At 45.9% G+C, this 19,570-nt stretch overlaps 2 protein-coding genes across 3 annotated transcripts in view; one reads left to right on the forward strand and one right to left on the reverse strand.

Moving 5' to 3' along the window:
* Nucleotides 1-19,570, reverse strand: part of LOC135906786 (ras-related protein ORAB-1-like) — a 170,622-nt gene that overhangs the window by 144,464 nt on the left and 6,588 nt on the right. The gene's annotated exons all lie outside the window — the stretch shown is intronic.
* Nucleotides 1-19,570, forward strand: part of LOC135906785 (uncharacterized) — a 44,314-nt gene that overhangs the window by 3,956 nt on the left and 20,788 nt on the right. Inside the window, exons 2-3 of the mRNA XM_065438376.1 lie at nt 16,172-16,322; nt 19,257-19,402. Coding sequence (XP_065294448.1) covers nt 16,172-16,322; nt 19,257-19,402 — 297 coding nt within the window. The remainder of the gene's footprint in view (nt 1-16,171; nt 16,323-19,256; nt 19,403-19,570) is intronic.

The following is a 19,570-nucleotide window of genomic DNA, read 5'->3' on the forward strand; positions in this document are numbered from 1 at the left end:
AGCACGAAAGATGCGAAGTTGCCGGCCACGGCGGCCGCAATTTGATGGGGGCGAAATGCGAGAACACCCCTGTACTTAGATTTAGGTGCACGTTAATGAACCCCAGGTGGTCGAAATTTCCGGAGTACTCCCACTACGGTGTGCCTCATAATCAGAAAGTGGTTTTGGCACGTAAAACCCGATAATTGAATTTTTTTTAAAGATGGGAAGTATCGCTTTTTTTCTTAATTTATTTCCACTGTCTGCATGTGTGCGCTTCTTCAGGAGAAATACGTGAATCCTAAGAGGAGCTATTTTATTTTCAGGGACAAAAAAATGCAGTTTACAATTATTTCTGGGCAGTCCATTCATTGTCGCGATCACTCATAATATTGCAATATGAATTTATTGACAACAGGTGCGATGTTATTTATTCTCAGTCCAAAATAAACTTCACGCTCTGCAAATGCAGCTCATCGTTATATTGCTCGCCAGGACGCTAGGCGCCTTGACTAGCACATAGAAAGGGCTACAAAATTGCTGATTTGAATATACGTAAATCAGAAACAGCTGTCCGTGGATCTCAACTTAATGCAAGAAATGAAAAGTCCGAAGTAGCATGTCACCTCTCCTTTCAAAATTAACCTAGCAAGACGCTCCGGAAGAGACCAATTAACATTCAAGAAAATTGAATCGCGACAAATCTGCACCTCGTATTTCCATCCATGCTTAGAGATGGCGCAAAACTGACAAATACGCGAGGAACATGCACCAGCGAGTGCGTGCCCGAGTCAAATATACGGTGATTTAGCTACAAGTTTGAACCAACCTGTCCGATTACATTGTTTGACTTTCATGTCATGATCTACTCCAGAGAAAATGAGCACGACATTCAAGACTGACCGCTGCCCCGCCCAAGCGCTCCCAGGTTGTCCTCGATGCATGTCAGTGGGCGCGTGGACTCTTCCTTCGTGGGCGACCGGGGAACAGGAAGTAGTTTGCGGAAGGAAATTGCGGCGTGCCTACGTCCACCAATTACGAGCAGTCAGGCGGTTCGCTACGTTTTCCTGCGCTCCCTTATCGCGGTCTCCGTCGCCTGCCTGCTGGTTATTTCCTGATAATTTGGCCCGAACACACATGCCCGAATCGAGGAGTGCGGTCGCATGAGAGTATTCCGAGTTGGACATATATGGGGTAGTGGTCTCTGCTTCGCTTGATTGGTCGGCTGTTTTCTTGTTTCTGTGTAGCTGGGTGCAAGCCGTAAGCGCCTCGTGGCATCGATTGATTATATATTAAATGTACTGAAGGAGGTGTCTTATCCTCTCTGAGACGCTGGCTGGTATTCTGCTCCAACCCGTGATTTAAAAATTAAGGAAAAGAATGGTAATGTTGCCCTCATAATGGAGGGCATAGATGCTGGCGCAGTGTTACACTCGCACATCTCACACACATTTGCACATTGCATAGTTTACACTTGCACTTGCAGCGGACATCAAAACGACTTGGGCAGCGAACCCATAACAGCTGCCGCTGTCATGAAAAGAAACGCTGTAAGTGAAGAATAAAGCCTTGGAAAGATGTCAGATAGGCAGAACTAATAGTTGGAGTTCAAGCAAAAAATTTCACAAACTCTCATTCTCACAAAACGAGTCACGATTCAAGTTAAGGTCAGTCACTGTAAAAGAAGATACAAAGAAAGGAAACCTATAGACGATTCAATATGGTCATTCATCATCGGCTATGTGTAATTGCTACGTGTGTAACAAACATAGACATGCATGCTTAAATAAGAGTTATAAATCTGTAATAATTTTCTGAGGTTCCTGTTTCTTAAATAACTTTTACCAGCGCATATACTACCTCTATTTATTATGTTGCTGTTGTCCACTCGCCTGAGAGTTGCTCGAACCGCACATCCTTGACAAAGGATAGTCCATTGTTGCGCTTTGGCTATTACGTGCTAGAATGCGCATCGCATTGTGGAAAGACTCATTAATGCGGCCATGTTCCTGCAGAGGCTTGAAGCATACTACAGCCGCTGCTGGTGTTCTGGTATTTTCCTTTTGCAACTACGAAGGAGATGAAGGAAAATGTGAAAAGAAAAGCAGCACGCGATGAAGAGAAATGACACAAGAGGAACGTCGTCGGTCGCGTTTTTTTGTTGTTTGCCCTTGACATGATTGATTGACTTGAGCTTAGTTCGAGCAAAGCGAATGGAATGCTTGGCGAATTTGCAGCGGGAAAATGTCGGTAGCTCGGACTATCCCTTCTTCGAATGCAGGGCAAAATTGAATTAGGCTGGTCCATTAATATTTAAGAATTCGTATGAAGAGTGAGGAGAAAGTCATCCATTAGTGATTCGATTTACAGCACGATGAGCTGAAAGAGATAACATAAATAAAGTATAACTGCTACAAAGCTACGTTCGCCAACTCAACCACTGCATTAACTTTAACCGAAGTAAACAGCACGTAAGAATGAGATTATGTTTGGAAATCGGATAGAAGGATGAAAATTTGACCACTACTACGAAAAGCAGCAGTTCTTTTCCGGTGAGTTGGTGGCTAAGGAAATAGACTAGTGAGTGAAAGAGAGAACAGGCAAAAAAGAACGTAAGAATATCGGACCTTCTTCGGAATTATTCAATGTCTAATTGAATTTGGTGCTATTTGAACTGAACCCATTCATTTATATGAAATAATCTGAACCAGATGAATTCATTTCCCTTCGGGAACGTTGCCAAAGGCAACAGTATTTCTCTATATGAAGGTTCAGCAACGACTTCCAAGGTCTGTGGTCTTAAATACATTAATAAGATACACAAACAGCTATTGACATTACTCGCTAGGAAGTACGTTTTTATGTGGACGCATATATCACTCGAAAACTTGTGCTTATAGAACGAAGACCTAGACTGCCAAATAAATACACACGGCCGTTATTTAGCGAAATTGGCATATGTATGACGTAAGAGGCGTTAACTTATTGAGTAGATACTGCGACAATTGTTTGTAACTGCACACCTGACTGCTATCCCTAAAATGAACATCAGGTACAGCAAGCGTTTTTGGTAGAGTGATTGAGTTGCATTTGTCCTTACAAATATATTTTCTGTCTATGTTCAAAGATTACGAACTATCGCGTCTCCTATTGGAATAGACAGCATTTAGCTTTCATAAAGAGACATTTCTGTTCACGAATATCATAAAAGGCTTAAATAAAGAAATGCGATGTGCACAAGTAGCATACCGTCAGTTTCTGTTAGCTTACTTTTTTTTACGTGCAAGTAAAAAAATTCTAAAAAAGGTGAGGAATGATGAAAGTTTCCCGTTTTTACATAAAATAACACACAAGCAAATTTATATAACTTAGCAAGTAAATGCACGGTTAAAGAAGATCAAACCAAAAAGAGAGTTAAAAATGGGCTGCAATACACACTCTGAAGGTGGTTGGCCAGCGAAGCTGTGGTATCACCTGATCCGATAGATCAATGCGACGTAACCTCGAACTGGGTCCTGCCGAGCCTGAGCACGACGCCGTCGCGCATGCTGACGTGGTTGTTCCTTTCGTTGCTCATCGTATTCGCGCTGCTCTTCAGGCGTCTTAACTGTGCGGGGCTTTTGGCAGGAACCGCTGTGTCCTACTTGGCCTTAGCACGACGCCGTTGCGCATATTGACCTTGCTGTTCCCGTTGCTGCTCAACGTGTTCACGCTGTTGTTCGGGAGTCCTAACTATGCGCGGTTTTTCCACAGCGCTGTCAGAACACAAATCAAATCAGATGCCAGGCAAATTACTCTTATACATATGAAACTGTAGTTACATGTCTCCCTGGTTCGTATGCTATAGTTGCCGATTGCCGGCAACTGCAGCTTATGCAACCGTAATTTTTACCGAGAGAGGCCTGCGGCGAACGGTATGCACGAAGGCGAATTTCTGGTTCCTTTTTTTCTTTTGCCCGCACGGCCGGCGCCACCACCGCCGCCGATGCGCGGAGGCGAGCGCCGTCTGGTGGTGCTGCAAGCAACACAGCGGCGCCCACCTCTCGCTGTGATTGGCTGAGCTTTTGACCGCGGACACGACAAATGCAGTAAGGGGGCGGGGGTAGAGGTATACAGATTCACTGTAAAATAGCAAACGCGCTGGTGGCGCATCTTGATATTCGTATAAACAAGTCCATGTGCCCCTGGGGACGTGGGGGGGCCTACTTGAAAACAGAATTTCAGGCACCTTTGTTTATTTATAGAACCGTTCGTGTGTATACACGTTTGCGCATGCTTAGGTGCGCTCCTGTTCTACATTAGGTGGCTTTGCGAAATCGCGTACGGCAATTCGTTCGTGCTGCTTGACCATATTTCGTGTTTCTTTCTTTTGGGATTTTTGTGATTTTGTTTCATTTGTCACGGGCGAGGAACAGTCCGTGCCAACGAAAAGCGCCAACCTCTCCTATATTGTCATGTTAAAGAAAACAGATATTGCCACATGTAGGTAGTCGCGGTTCTTATTACATATGTGGTATATGTCACGAATGGGAAAAGAAAAAGGTAATTTTTGCTTACATACCTCGGATATGTAATTAAGGCCGCATCTGCATGTAAGTTGACAAAGTAACAGTCTCGTTAAACTTGTTGTGGTGAAAGCCGATTTGATCGCCAAAGAAAGAGATGAACATGCAGCTTTATGAAGTCGATCGGAGCGTGGCTGGTGCATTATGAAATTTCACGGCTGTGTCTCATCGTCGGTGACTGCACGGTGGCTTAACTAGATCAAATTATAGTCCATCTCCTCGAAAACTGACGGGAAGAAGCTGCCTAAACTACTTCCGTACAGTTCCGCATGCACGTGACTTAAGCGGAAACTTTACATCGGGAGCTCCTGTCTAAATACATGGGAACTGAGAACGTGTTTTTCCTGGCAACTACGGCTTCAAATTTGATGAGGTTTGCTGCATTTAAAAAGAAAAGTTGAAATATAGTGATTGAAGCAAGCGAAATAGTTATTTAAGCCGTCAAGCTTTTTGATAAAATTTTTAAAAATTGCAGTATTTAAAAAAGCAATCAAGTTTACAAATAAGTAACTGAACAATGAAAAAGGCTATCGCAATTTCTTAAACTGCAGCTAATATTGCACCTAAAGTGGACAAAATTAATGTAATACACACGCCTCTCAATAGTACGGAAGTTTTCTCAATTACATTTTTGAAATAGCTTAATAGACGTATTAACGATTTCACGTAGACTGTAAATTCACATACAAAGATTGTCCGCTTTAGATTATCTAACAGAAGCAGTTCATAAAACGGCACACTAAACTGCGGTGCAGAGTTACGTTATAATTTGAGAAATTTGCGGAGCACAATCAACCCCTCTATATACTTTTCACAGAATATGAAAACACATTTGATTCAGTAGAGATACCAGCAATCATGGAAGCACTGCATAATCAAGAAGTGTAGGGGCCATACGTGAATATCGTGGAAGATACACAGAGATTCCACAGCTACCTTGTTTTTCCACAAGAGCAGAAAATTACCTATCAAGTTTGGGGTCAGCCAAGGAGGCACAATATCTCCAGTGCTACTTACTGCATGTTAGAAGGAATGTTCAAGCTGTTGGACTCTTTTGGTTTGGAAGTGAGGATCAACGGCCAATACCTCAACAACTTTCGATTTGCAGATGACATTGTCTGGTTAAGCAACACTGGGGATGTTGCAACAAATGATTGAGGACCTTAACCGAGGAAATGTGCGGAACACAAAGTTAATGTTCAACAGTCCGGGAAAGGAACAAGAATTCATGATCACCTGTCAACCTCTTGAGTCTGTGCAGGAGTACGTTTATCTAAGTAAATTACTCACAGGGGACTCTGACCATGAGGAGAAAATTTACATAAGAATAAAAAATGGGTAGGAGTGCATACAGCAGGCATTAACAAATCCTGGCTGCGAGTTTACCAGTGTAGTTAAAAAGAAATGTGCGCGATTATCGCATTCTCCAGATGTTACCACATAGGAAAAAATCTAGTAGGTTAACAAAGAAGCTCGAGAACAAGTTAAAAACCGCGCAAGCACCGATGGAACTAAAGATGTTGCGCGTAACCTTAAGAGGCGGGGAGAGAGCGGTGTTGATCAGAGAGCAAACGGGGATAGCCGATATTCCAGCTGCCATTAAGGGAAAAAATGGAGCTAGGCTGCCATGTAATGCGTAGGTCAGATAACTGGTGGTTACGGGATCGGTGGCAATGGAAGAGAAGCTCAGTCGAGGCGGGGTGAATTTAGGTTGGGGGGATGAAATCGGGAAACTTGAAGGCGCAAGTTGGAATAACCAAGCGCAAGACAGGTGTAAGTGGAGATCGTTGGGAGAGGCCTTCGCACTGCAGTGGACATAAATATACTCTGATGATGATGATGGGAATATTAATGATGTTGATACTGATGAAACTTCGTGCTTTTATTTTTCTTGAAACATACCACTTTCAGACACTTGCTAAGAAACTTTTGCAAATAATTCTAGACTTTAAATGGAAATTCCACTTGATAAAGTCACTAGAATCTAACTTTCTATTTCAAGTGCAACAGATTTCAATCAAATTGCCCCATGGGTAGTCTCAGAAAAGAAGGTTTGCGTTTTGCATGTATTTGAATAGGCGGCGTTGGAGCTGACCTCGAACTAAGGCTTCCTTTTAATGTCCGGAATGAATGTTTCAAGTAATCGATTCCATGCTCCTTTTTAAATAGGATTGAATGTGACGTGCAATACAAGGGGTCTCCGGAAGGAATAAGTATACTAAAGCGAGAACAGGCGACACAATGCAGTATACGCAGAGTATAATACGCAGAGTATACGCAGTATAAATTTGAAGAAGTATATGGAGTTCCGATTGGGTTCGAGCTGTATGAGGGCACAGATCAGAATGGAACCCCGATAATATAATCCGCGTATACAGACACAGAGGGTGAAAGAGGGCTGCCGTGTACGAAACGAACATGTGCGGATGGTACACAGATGAAATAAGCGCAAACAGGAACAAATGAAAAAAGCGGTTTCTACTATGCGTATTTAATTCGGCTCCTTACCAAGGGCAGAAGATAAAACTTTAGCGATTACTCGAAAAAAATAGCAAGCAATACTTGAAAGTCGAGGAAAACTATGTTAAGCATAGGCGCTTTGTCATACAGCACACTATGGTTCATCAAGTTTAGGGCGCATACATGCACGCAACATCTATCATGCGATGTTCGCCAACCAACTCAACAATAAATAAAAGCACAGAAAAGAAGAGAATGGATCATGCAAAATGTAAACAATGACAACATATTTCGTGGTGCGCCCGACAAGCGTTAATTAAATCCCGTGAAAAAAAATAAGTGAAATAAGAAAATAAAAAAGCAGGTGAGCAACCCTAAACTCCGTACTCAAAGCGACACGTGATTACATAATTTTGCGAGTAACAAAGATGAACAGTGGTAGCCTAGGCGTGCTCGTTTAATAATCGAAACTGATTGCCCCCATTGAACGCTTCTGCTGCATTTCGTTTAGATGCCTTTTGCCGGCAGGGAAGCGGTCAATAGACGGCGCACATCTTGAGGCATTTTAGTGGTCGGCATAAAGATGGCGCCACAACTGCGGTTCGGCTCAGTATATGCGGGTAGGCCACGTCAATTTTTTATATTTGTGGAAAATGCAGCCTACGGTCTTTAAGAAAAAGATTTAGCTCAGGAGCTCCTATCTAAATACATGGGAACGTAGGCAACGGTGTCTGCGAACATTGCATGTATTTTGAATAAATTGTTGCATTTAAATGAAGTGAAAATCTATGAACAGCAGGAAGTGGATTACCTATTGGTGCCATCAAGTCTTCAGAAACAACGGTGAAAATTGCTACGTTTATAAAAATTCCCGTATCAAGTTTACATCTCTGTAACCCGTAAAAAAACGATATACGGCTTCTGCGAGCTGCGCCTAATCGTACATCGAACGCAGAAGAAAATTGATGCAATATACACTTCTGTGAAATGCGCAACTAACTGGCGAGTTAGACATTTTTCAAAACTTTAGTAAACATTGCGACAGTTGCACTTAAGCTATCAAAGCAAATATCAAGTTTGTCCGTCTCACGTGCTCTGACATGCAGTTTACAGAACGGCCTAGTCTATTTTTGGCACAGAGTTATGGATCTAAAAACCTCGGACTTCTATTTCTTTAACTTACTGGTGTTCGGCAAGTTCTGTAGAAAGCCAGGGTCATGAATCAAAATTTTCTTTACCACAGCTGCTAGAATTTAACTTCCTTTCCCAAATACAACAAAGTTAATTCAAGTCAGTCTCGCGGCTGTCTAATCAGACATCATTCCTGCGTTTCACATGCATTTATGTACAGAAGTAGGTGCTCTTCTCGAGTTAAAGCTCCCTGTTAAAGTCGCCCACTGGTGCCCCATCCAGGGTCATCAGAGCTATCGCGGTTTGCCGAGACGGGCACGCATAAGAAGCAATTTCCAAAGAGGAGAATGTGTAGTTCGCCAGCTCCTCTGGATGTTGCGAGGCCGTCTGGTTTCCTTATTTCGAGCAGCTGAACGAGCGTTTATCTTTCGAATGCACCCGATTTCCGCGTTCGTACATGAAAGAGGAAAGAAAAGGAAGCTTGTCGGTAAGCGAAGCGCTTTCTTGCTACAGCGGAGGCAATGCAAGGGTTTCCTGCATTGGCTTTTCCTTGTATCGAATGACTGGTGCAGATGATGTTACACGAGTTAACCTTTTTTTGTCGCACTCACAGGCCTTGGAAAAGTGGCTATAGCCTAAGCAACTGTGCAAGATAACAATTCGTTTCAACGCTGTATGCTGAAAAAGAAACGTGATTACATGGGAAGTCTGTAATTACATTGGCTGTTTTGCGCGTATGAACAATTCGCCACGCTAATATGGTATTGACTTTAAATGATAATTATTTACTTTATTGAATATATCGGTAATGTGCAAGGTCGCCATTTTTTTCTATGCTTTATGCTGCAATAAAAAGGATAAATATACAGGTGATTATTCAGCCAGTTTCAATCGAGCAGAATGAGAAACAGAAAGAGAAGGGAGGGAGGAAACGCAGGGAGGTTAACCAGACTGAGTTCAGTTTGCTACCCTTCATTGTGGGAAGGGTAGAGGGAACGAAAGAGAGAGAGAGAGAGAAAGAGAGAGAGAGATGACATGAGTCTATATCCCACTTTCATGTGCACTATGCAAGGTGCAGCGTGTGTATACAGTCGGGCACTCGAGTCTTTTGCCGCGGCCGCATTTTGGCGGGGGCGAATTGCAAAAACACCCGTGTGCTTAGATTTAGGTGCACGTTAAAGAACCCCAGGTAGTGAAATTTCTGGAGTCTTCCACTACGGCGTGCCTCATAACCAGAACGTGGTTCTGGAACGTAAAACCCCATAATTGAAAAAGTATGTTGCCTTCAGGTATGAAAAAGCGCTCCAATGGCTTTCTGGGCTAATGAACTCTGAGGCCAGGCTCCCAAGATCTTTGATTCTGTATACGGCCTATTGTCCAGTCTATTCAAGGATACACTGGAGAGTCCGACATTGGTTATCGAAGCCATGGAAGATGACTGATGGTCTCCTCACACTTGCACTTATCGCACATCGGTGAGTCCGCCATTCCGATACGATAGTTGCAGGAGTTAGTGAATGCTACTCCTACCTACAGCCGACACAGCAGTGTTGCCTCAAATCGGGAAAGGTTTGCTGGTAATTTCAGTTTCAGTGATGAGTCGAGGCTGCATAATCGATGATTAGAGGTTTGCGATGCATGCCAGTAACTCAAGGTGATGGTACGAGCGAGATTGGGGACCTCTCGTGCAATGTCTACTCTCGATAAAGGTATAAGGAGTGTTGGTGCTCCAGTCTGGGCACGTCCGGCGGCGTCATCGGCGAGGTGTTTACCAACGATGCCAGAATGCCCCTGCAGCCACTGAAACATGATATCATGTCTTCGTTCAGAAGTGCAATGACAAATTTTGTTGATTTGGGACAGCAGCTGTTACTAATTACCATGTCGTAAACCTCGCAAGCTTTGGAGGGCTGCTTTCGAATCACAAAGTATTGCCCATCTGGTAGGCGGTTTTCTTCACAATGTGTTTTACAGCAGCGCGAAGAGTGATCAGTTCGGAATCTGTAGATGTCGCGACGTGTCAAAACTTGATGAGGACCGATTGAGATGGAATAACAATGGCGCCCGTCGAACTTTTCCGAGACCGAATCGTTCGTGTAAACATGGATACGGTTAGCGTGCGAACACTGCAAAAGATTCAAAGTGATCTGCTTGAGAGCCGCGGTGGCCAGGCTAGCCTTCTTCGCAATTCCTTGAAAAGAGAGGTAGAAAGAAGGCTTCTTCAAGTACCACAGAGGGGATGGCGTTCTTGTTGATGGCGAGTATCTCAATGACAACGACTGCTGATTAGCCGCAACTGATCTAGAAAACATGGCCTTGGGTCTTTCTCAAGCAAGCAAACATGATGGTGGTCAGGGACTCGGGATATATGACGAACATGTGCCCGGAATGCGTCGACAACTGTATAAGTCGTTATTGGGTGTTCTCTCGCGGCGGAAATTGTTGCTACGGTTGACTGAGGGGTGCCCTGGAATAGGGGCGCCGACCTTGTGAAGCGGCCAGGACTCAAGACACGAAGACACCGGCCCACCGCCAATCTCTCTGAGATATAGAGCAGTAAAGTTTTTTCATTCCATTCCATTGCTATGGTTGGAGCACATCGAGGTAGCCCCAGACATGTTCGATGGGCTTGGCCTTGAATGCTCTGTTGGACACGGATGTTAGTTTTGTTAGCACTCTGCAGCTCTGGTGTGCTATATCGCAAGTATCCTAGGAAGAGCATCCTGTATGGTTGAAGCATAGATGCCACGGATGGGCCCCATGTTTTCCCGCCAAAAAACCCTAGTAAATAGGCGACAGAGGTAAGCCTCTTCGTCAAGTTTCAAGTACAAGATGTAGGGGCTCGATGAATGGTCTCTGTCGAGAACAACGCCTAGGAATTGGCGAGATTTTGGATATGAAATTGCTTGGTGGTCAGCAGAAATTGGGTACCAGGTCATGGTCTTGCGGGTAAAGGCGACTAAGGCGCACTTCTCGGTCGAAATGCTGAGGCCTTGAGCGGCAGTTACGACAATCTCAGGATCATTACTTTTCGGAGCCGTGCACGCGCCCGGGGACGTGTAACTGTCGAGACGCATATGCATACGTCGTCAGATAATATGGAAATGTTGACTGTATGTGGTAGAATATCGGCTAGTCCAAAGATTGCAAGGTTGAACAAAGTGGGGCTAAGAACTCCGCCCTGCGGGACGCCACGGCGAGTGTAAATGTCAGCGGTTCGGCCATCTGCGCTTTGCACAAGGAAGGATCTTTGGGATAGATAGCTCAGTATCCACATTCATCCACCAATTACATTATATTCTAGGGCATCAAGGATGGCTTCATGCGTTGTGTGATTATAGGCACATTTCACATAAAGGAAAAGTGCAACCGATATTCGTTTAAGCTGGTTTTCTTGTTGAACAGACGTGACGAGGTCGACGAGATGGTCAAACAGGTATAGGTAAACAGGCCGGCTGGGCTGAAAGCCACGATTGCAGCTTGACTGGGACCAGGCAGCCATTATGTGACGCATGAGTAATTACGTTCTTATTTATTCGCTATGAGCCCTTTGAGACACTAATAAATCACTCGACAACTTGTTTCAGTACTCGGCATACCGATAGTCGTCAATAAAATCTCACTACAATTGTATCATTAATGCTGCGTTCCTTGCCTATGGTCCTTGCGATTTGCCACTAAGCATGACTAAGCTTAGCTAAGCATCCGCGCGGCATGTCGATAGCAACATACAGGTGATATGGACGGTAGGTATCTCATTGCTCGTCACAAATGTATAATCATCAATATAAAGGCAACAAACAATAAAAAAGCCAAGAGAAACATAAGGGACAGTAATCATGTTTGTTATATTGATATGTACAATTCAGAGAAACAAAAGACAGAATGAAAGTACAGACAACTCGCCGTCGGTTGGAACCGAGTCCTCCACCTATTTATACGCCTGACGTTTGCGACGCCTTACGAAATGCGATCTGTTTGCGCTGTGCTGCCGCAACTGTATGGCAGGGACCTTTGTCAGGCACGCCGTGTTTTTAGATTCTGCCTTTATCTTCAACCTAAAAGTTTTTGGGGGAATAAAATTCATTTCATTTCGATTCAATTATCAATGGAGCCACGGAGGCGGCTGTCCTGTCATTTGCTGTCTTGGACATATTCGAATACGTACTAACCTGTTCTCCGGCGCCATTCGCAAGCAAGGCTCTTGGCACGTTAGCCATCGTCACACACGGATTGGCCGGCACACATGGAACGCTCCTTCCAACCACATGCCTCACGTAGCGCTTCACCTTAGGAGCAAGCAACCGGCCAATAAAGCCTTGCATACTGCCTCAAGGAATCAAAGCTGCCAGAGCCGAGACTCTCCGACTAACCTTCGAATTTACATCTTATTAACAGCGCATTTTAGAATGTTCCTTCACTCAGCACTCCACTCGACTCAAAAAAGTAGATGACCGCTCCCCTCCACGACATCAGGGGTCACTTATATACATCGCCACTCCGCGTCAGTTCTTGAGAGGCGTAGGGTATTTTCACTTGAAGGCGGGCGTTGTGCGCCACTCGGTAAAGGGGAGGGTCGAGTCGATGATTATTTGAGAATACTGAAGAGGGGGGAGGCACATGCAATACGCGAAAGAGGGACACGCAAGCAACCTAAACACATACGCGTGCGTGTAAACTTTGACCCATTAGTTTCAGAATGAATTCCAAGGGAACGGAGACACAGTCGAGGGTGGCAGGGAAATATGTGATGCGATGCAATTAGAGCGTTTTTCAGGCATCGCACGGTGTCAGCTGGCACGTGGCAGGGTGATAGGAGCTAGATGGGAGAGGCCGGCCTTCGTCCTGTAGTGGGTATAATAAGTAGGCTGATGATGTGGATGGCGATGACGATGAAAGGACAACAGCTTCTGGTTTAATGCTACTACCTCTTCTCGATAGGAATGTAACACAGAAGTGTTGCAGAGAAGATGTTCGCCCCATGTAGGAACGAAGCGTGCAGCTTGTTGCGTCCGGCGACCCCTCTGTAGCCTGGTCGCGCGCCTAATTCCACGTCGTGTATAAGACGGGACCACACTGGTGGCCAAGAGACTTGGAAGCTTAATATATTGCTACGTAATTGTGAGACCGATTGTCGCATTTTCTTTGGCACTCACCCGACTTTGCGGAGCGACATTGGTGTGCCGCACACGGGGTCGCCGAAAATTACGCCATCGAAGGGCCCATTGGAAAACGGAAACGCACGTGTTGCTGAAGCATGCATTGCCAGAAAGGCAACGCCTGTAGCCGACACCAGCGCGTTTGAGAGCACCACCTGCGCACGGAAAGGCTACGCGGCTTATTACCGGTCGTCCTTACCTTCCCGCAATTGCCTTTGAACGTTGCCAGCACCAGCTCGCAGTCGATTATTTTCGCGTGAGCAACGATCAGAGCTTCGCTTGTTTGCGAGACACCTGCCTCGTCTGTTACGAAGGAATGAATGCACGCGTGCAGTGACCGCGCAGGAAGGTATAAAAAGGCCTAGGCGATCACACACAAAAAATTAAGAAAGAAAGAAAGTAAAGAAAGAAAGAAAGAACGCTTGAAACAACTGTATGAAACCAAAGATAAATAAATAGATGCGATAGAGTACGAGACACGTGCTAACAGGAATAGCCTAGGGTATTTGGGATATACGAATTGCTTGGCACCCCCTCACCTCCCCCAAGAAGAAGCGGCGGCACCATTCGAAAAATGACTGCTTGTGCGGGCCATGGTGCTGTCCCACACCAGCGGTGTGGCGTCGCTTTCGTGCTGTGCAGCACGCACTTAAGTGTGCGGGCATGCGAGCACGAGCTGTCGTCGGGCACCTGAATGTTGAGGAAAAGACGAAAGAAGCAACGTGCAGCGGGCGTAAACCGGGGAGCATTCGTTACGCGGCGCGGAAGAGAAACGAAATTACAGCGTGTTACGCGACGACATAATTGTGCCGTTTACGATGTGCGCTGCCCTTGACTGCACGGCCTCACTCTTGGCAGCGCCACGTGGCGCGACTGAGCTTTGTGGCACTTTCTCCCAGCTTCCGATCCCGAAACTCGCCAGGACTGTTTTGGAGGCAACGACAAGAGAGAAACGCTGCCTGGCATTGGCACTACGCTCATAACGTAACACGCGCCACGAGTGCCAGGCAAACGCGGAAGCCATCAGCGAAAGCTCCCTGTAGAATGTCGAGTCGCGTTTTCCGTAAATCGTGACCATCCGAGGAATTATTTCTTTCGTATACGTGGTATTTTGAGCGCAGCCTAAACGTCCACACCTTTCCGCGTGCGTGATGAGCTATACGAGAACACGAAAACTGTGCTTACGTCGAGACTTGCTGACGCCTCAATTTGCGCCGAGCAATGAGTACCTGCAGCCCCCAAAAGAAGAAAGCGGTAATAAAACAACGTATGCATTATAGCCTTCGTATCCAAAAGGCCACGTGACCTTAAGGGTGAAACCACAATTGCCACTTTTGGTGAAACCACAAAAGTGGTGAGACCACTTTTGGTTGACCCAGGACTTACGTATATAGAAATTTTAGAGCAGACGATTTCTTTCGAAAATAATATAGCGCCTCTCTGATTCTGCAGGCTTCAGCGGAAACAGTGACAGTAACCACAGAACCTTGTGCGTGACTGCTGTCACAATTCAAACAAATTAAATTAAACTATGAGGCTTTACGCGGCAAAACCACTTTCTGATTATGAGGCACGCCGTAGTGGAGGACTCCGGAAATTTCTACCACCTTGGGTTCTTTAACGTATACCTGAATCTGAGTGCACGGGTGTTTTCGCATTTCGAACTCAAACAAGATCACTGACTTCAGTACCAGCCAAAGACTCATTCGTTAATGTTAATCGAAAAGGAAGACAGAACAACGAGCCAATGCTGTGTCGTTGCACTATATGTTCATTTGATGTACAAATGTGTGTGTAAAGTTTAGAGCGTAGAGCTTCCGACAAAAATAAATAGAGAGAACTCTGGTGCTGCTTTCAGCAACCGTGAAAATAACGCGTTTGTCTAATCTCAGTGCTTGCGACTACAAACGTTCTTATGGCGTTTTTTATTACGCTTTACCTTTATAAAATTTCCAGACATTCGTATTTATTTAAACACACCAAAGCAATCAGTCTCTGACTAGGTGCGTAATCACACGTGAATTGATTCATAATATACATCGCAAGACTTTGTCGAAAATAATCAATCTGCACACTGACAAAGCCGCTCGATGCCAGAAGCAGGAAGTCTAAGCACGCCCATATAACTGGCCATCATTGTAATGCTGGCCGAGCCACCATGCCTGCAGCTCCCATAGACCAGTAGTTTTGGAGTGTTCTCTAGTAAAATTTGAGGAAAATACGGTGTCAGCAAGGAAGGTTCTAAATGTGAAAGGGACTTCGCATGCGAAAAGCGCACTCTACGTATACAGTTTATTGCCAAGACTACTACAGGGAATTCTGATGCTGCGATAGTCTGACTACTATGGGAAGTACGAGCAGTGCCTAAACTTGTCTCATTCTGAGCACTGGCGATATCAGTGGGAACGGTGGCATTTATAAAACAATGCGCGTTGTTGAAAATGATCAGTTGGCAAAGCCGCAAAACCGTTTGAAGCCAGAAATATGAAGTCTAGGTATCTATTCACACCAGTAACCACCATTACCAAGCTGGCTGGACCATCACGCTTGAAGCGGCCGTAGATACTAGCTAGTGTCGGTTGCGTAACTACCCCTCCCCCAATCTTTTTCTCTTACTATTTCTCCCTCTACCCCACCCGTACAGCGCTGTGGAGGTGCCCTCGCACGAGGGGCAGTAACGGCGCCGTACTTTTCCCATTTTCCATTAAAATACGTCACACACACAAACACGTAACTGCGATATTTTTTTGCAGGAAACACTGTGACATTTAGGAAACGGCGTAGAGGGTACCATGTTCTTCTCCTCAGATAGAGCATCTGATGAATTTAAGCCACTTCGAAGCTGACGGCCTTTTTTTGTGTTGCTTGTTTCGCCAGGGCTGGCCAGCTGTGCCTTGGCAGGCCCAACCACGAAAACACCAGCCGGCTGCACCAACGAGAGCTTTGAGAAGTGCGGCACCGACCTGATCCTCTTCGCAGGAGGGCCGGTCATTCCCACCAACAAAGATCAGCTGGTCACGTCCTGCCCGTAAGCACGCCAATGACACGCCGTCGCAGCCGCCCGCGACTGATCACTCGAATCTTCGGCAACAGAGATTGTGGAGCGTATTGTAAATAAGAGCAGTGACGGTGAAGGTGAAGAAACCCCAAAACGGAAAGAGTGAATGATAGCATCAGACTTCTGATAAGGCGAACGTGTGCTCGGAAAGCAAAGCAGCCTTTTAGGGACGATAGCAACGAGCACCGGTCGGAGAACTGCATTCAGCCACTCGCGGATTCTCAATTCCGTCCGCTGTTCATGAGTCATCGTGAATTCCAGGGCAGCCGGCGGTACTCGTGTACAATACTGTGTTATTTCAATACTGTGTTATTCCCGTCCCGAGTAATAAGACATATGTCGCGGGCGAATTGGCCACATCATTGACGAAGGTTCAGATCGTTCAGGTAAAGCGAGCGCGTTGGTGACGTTCTGACTTTTGGTATCACGAGAAAAAAAAAGAAAGGGGGGGGGGATATTACGGGGGGCAGAACAGTGCTGAAGGCACAAGATGAGGAACACAAAAATGAATTCATGGGGTTTGCGCGCCAGTAGCAGGATAGAATTATGAGGTACGCTGTATACGGGTGGGCTCCAGATTAAATTCCACCGCCGCGGGTTCTTTAACGTGCACCCAATGCATGGGACATGGACGTTTCAGCATTTAGCACCCCTCTCCCCACCCCCCCCCCCTCATTGCAAAACCGAAAGCGTCATCGGGCTCAGCTGCGCAACACCATAGCCGCTACGCCATATTGCGCGGGGCCGGGGGTGGGGGGGGGGAGGCGGCGATACGGTACAAAATAAAACATACACAAAGGACGCGTGGACAGTGTCGAAGGTTCCATAAAGAGCTAGTGCGTGTTCCCCACTTCCTGCGACCAACGACTGCCGCTGTCGTCAATAGTCACAAACGAAGGTCTGTCTAGCCGGTCACGATACTAAGAAAGTTTACTGTGCCATTATTTCGCACACGATAGACTTTCGCAATGCACTGTCGGTGAACAGCTCGCTAATTTTACAGCTTCAATGTTTCTATGTAGGAAAGCTTTGCCAATTCTTTGTTTTATTTTTTTAGAAAAAAAAAGGGGCATATGCACGCAGAGCTGTTTCGTTGGTTTTGAGCTCAAAGTCATTAAGAGCAGGTTTTCATACACATATAGGGGGGAAGAAACCGACTTTATTTGTTAGGCGTAGAGCGTCGTGACCCCTGTCGCCGCGCTGCACTGAAGGCGAGAAGACGCTGGATTTCTTTCGCAGATGCACGGTTGTGGGAAAAAAATCAAGCGAGAATAGGACTCCGTTGAAGCAAAAAACACAATAAGCGCATGCATATACAAGCGTTTGTTTACGCTACACCGTATAAACGTTCCGTAAAAATAACTTAGCATCGCGCGTCGGATGTTTATCAGCCACGCTCAGACTCAATTTTTTTTATTTGCAATTTTGGCTTCATGTCGGTATATTTCGTTTAGTGTTTTTGATAGTGCTCCTTCTATTCGCGACAGCAGTTGGCAGAATGTCACTCCGAAACCAATGTGTTTTTCAGAAGAACTTCAGTTTGGCCTAGTTGGTATTTACTGCAAATTTGACCGCAAAAAAGACGGGGACAGAGGAAGAAAACACATAAACAGCACGGGCGGTAATATGCGACTTTTTGCGGTCAATATGATTTGCAATGTGTTTTTGTCGCGAGATATCGCGGGATGTGGCGAGATGAGTTATGCGCCAGCACGAGTCCACCAACGTCACGGTTACTAAGTGCTAGTAAACTTGAGAAGTACGCTAGAAAATAATGTAATTACAGCATGGCACACATGGTCGAGCACAGAACGTGACATCAGCAATCTCTGGCATATTCTAATGAATTTCCCCCTGCGCAGGCGCACAACGAAGCTTCTCATTTATGAGACAGCCTTCGACAAAGCCATGGGCAGATTTTCCCTGCGCCCTCGCTTTCGCTAAACTTGCAGGCCTACTGTAAATCTACCTGCTAGTTTAGCTGATTTTTCACAAAAGCTATTCGCTCTCTGAGCCATGCCAAATTTGAGCGTCAGTTTCTGGTATTATCGATGACAAAGTGTGATGAGAAATCTGTTGACATGGCGGAAGACTATTGACAGGGGGAGTCGGGAGGGTGTATTAACGTCGGCTGGTTGATAAACCTTTTTATAGCGTAGATGCGTTTCGGCACTTTCGAGGTGGTAGACTCTGGGAACGTTCTTATTATAACATTGGCAGCACAGGGAGCCGCATAGGTGGTCCTTGCTGCGGCGACTTTTGGTCATTCGCGGCGAAAGTGCGCAACTTAAAACCTCTTCCGATGCTCCGTGATGCGCGCCAATCGGGGAACACTCGGAAACGGGATTCAAGAAAAAAAACCCTGCGGTGCCTTTTCCGCACTTTTGCGTGCCCGTTCTCGTCCGAGCTGCTCGCAGTTCGGAGACTCTTTCAGGAAAGTGCTCGCACTGCTCGTTGCAGGAACTTTTCGCTCGCTTCTTTCCGCACGAGGCCTTTGCTTTAATTCTGGAACGCAGAGGCGGAAGTTAATTCTTGATTCCGCATAAGGCACAACATTCGCAGCGAGAGTGAGAACCGATGCATCGCCGTACGCGGGCTGTCGAGAGAAATCTCGGCTACCATCAAGAGCAAACCCTCGTATTTCCTTGCTTCTGCATCCGACTACCTATCGATAGTGCTCTGCTGTTGATAGCGCACTTCTTCGACCTCGGTAGCAGCAGCAGAAGCAGCAGCAGCTTCGGAAGTCGAATCTTTCGGCGTCCCTTAGGCGTTTACAGATACAATCTCCCGCACTATACGCGGGCCAGCTGATAAAGCTTGTGCCATCAACTCCCGCTTGGGACTGTTCCAAGACAGAGTTTGGACCCCCAGCCAATAAGCGTTCGCTTCTCCGGTTTTGTGCAGGAAGGAGAAAGCGTCGGAGAAGTGTGCCCGGGCGTATTCGACCAAGTGCCTCGCTCGGTTCCCTCGGGGCATGGTCATGCTTCTGCTCGACGGTATCCGCAACGAGGTCAACGCCAAGTGCAACACCACCAGCCCGAGCGGAAAGGGTGGGTAACCGTTGTACACTGCCACCGGGGGTGCTGTGGGCACCTCGGTAGACCACAGCCTGCATGTCGATATATATACAGAACATTACATTCTACGGACAATCCATAACGAACTGGTCATTGTTTTTCTCAGGCAGTTTTCTTTCTCGAAAACTGTGTGTCTTGGGG

The sequence above is a fragment of the Dermacentor albipictus genome, chromosome 7 (assembly GCF_038994185.2).
Source record: "Dermacentor albipictus isolate Rhodes 1998 colony chromosome 7, USDA_Dalb.pri_finalv2, whole genome shotgun sequence".
Taxonomy (NCBI): Eukaryota; Metazoa; Arthropoda; class Arachnida; order Ixodida; family Ixodidae; genus Dermacentor; species Dermacentor albipictus.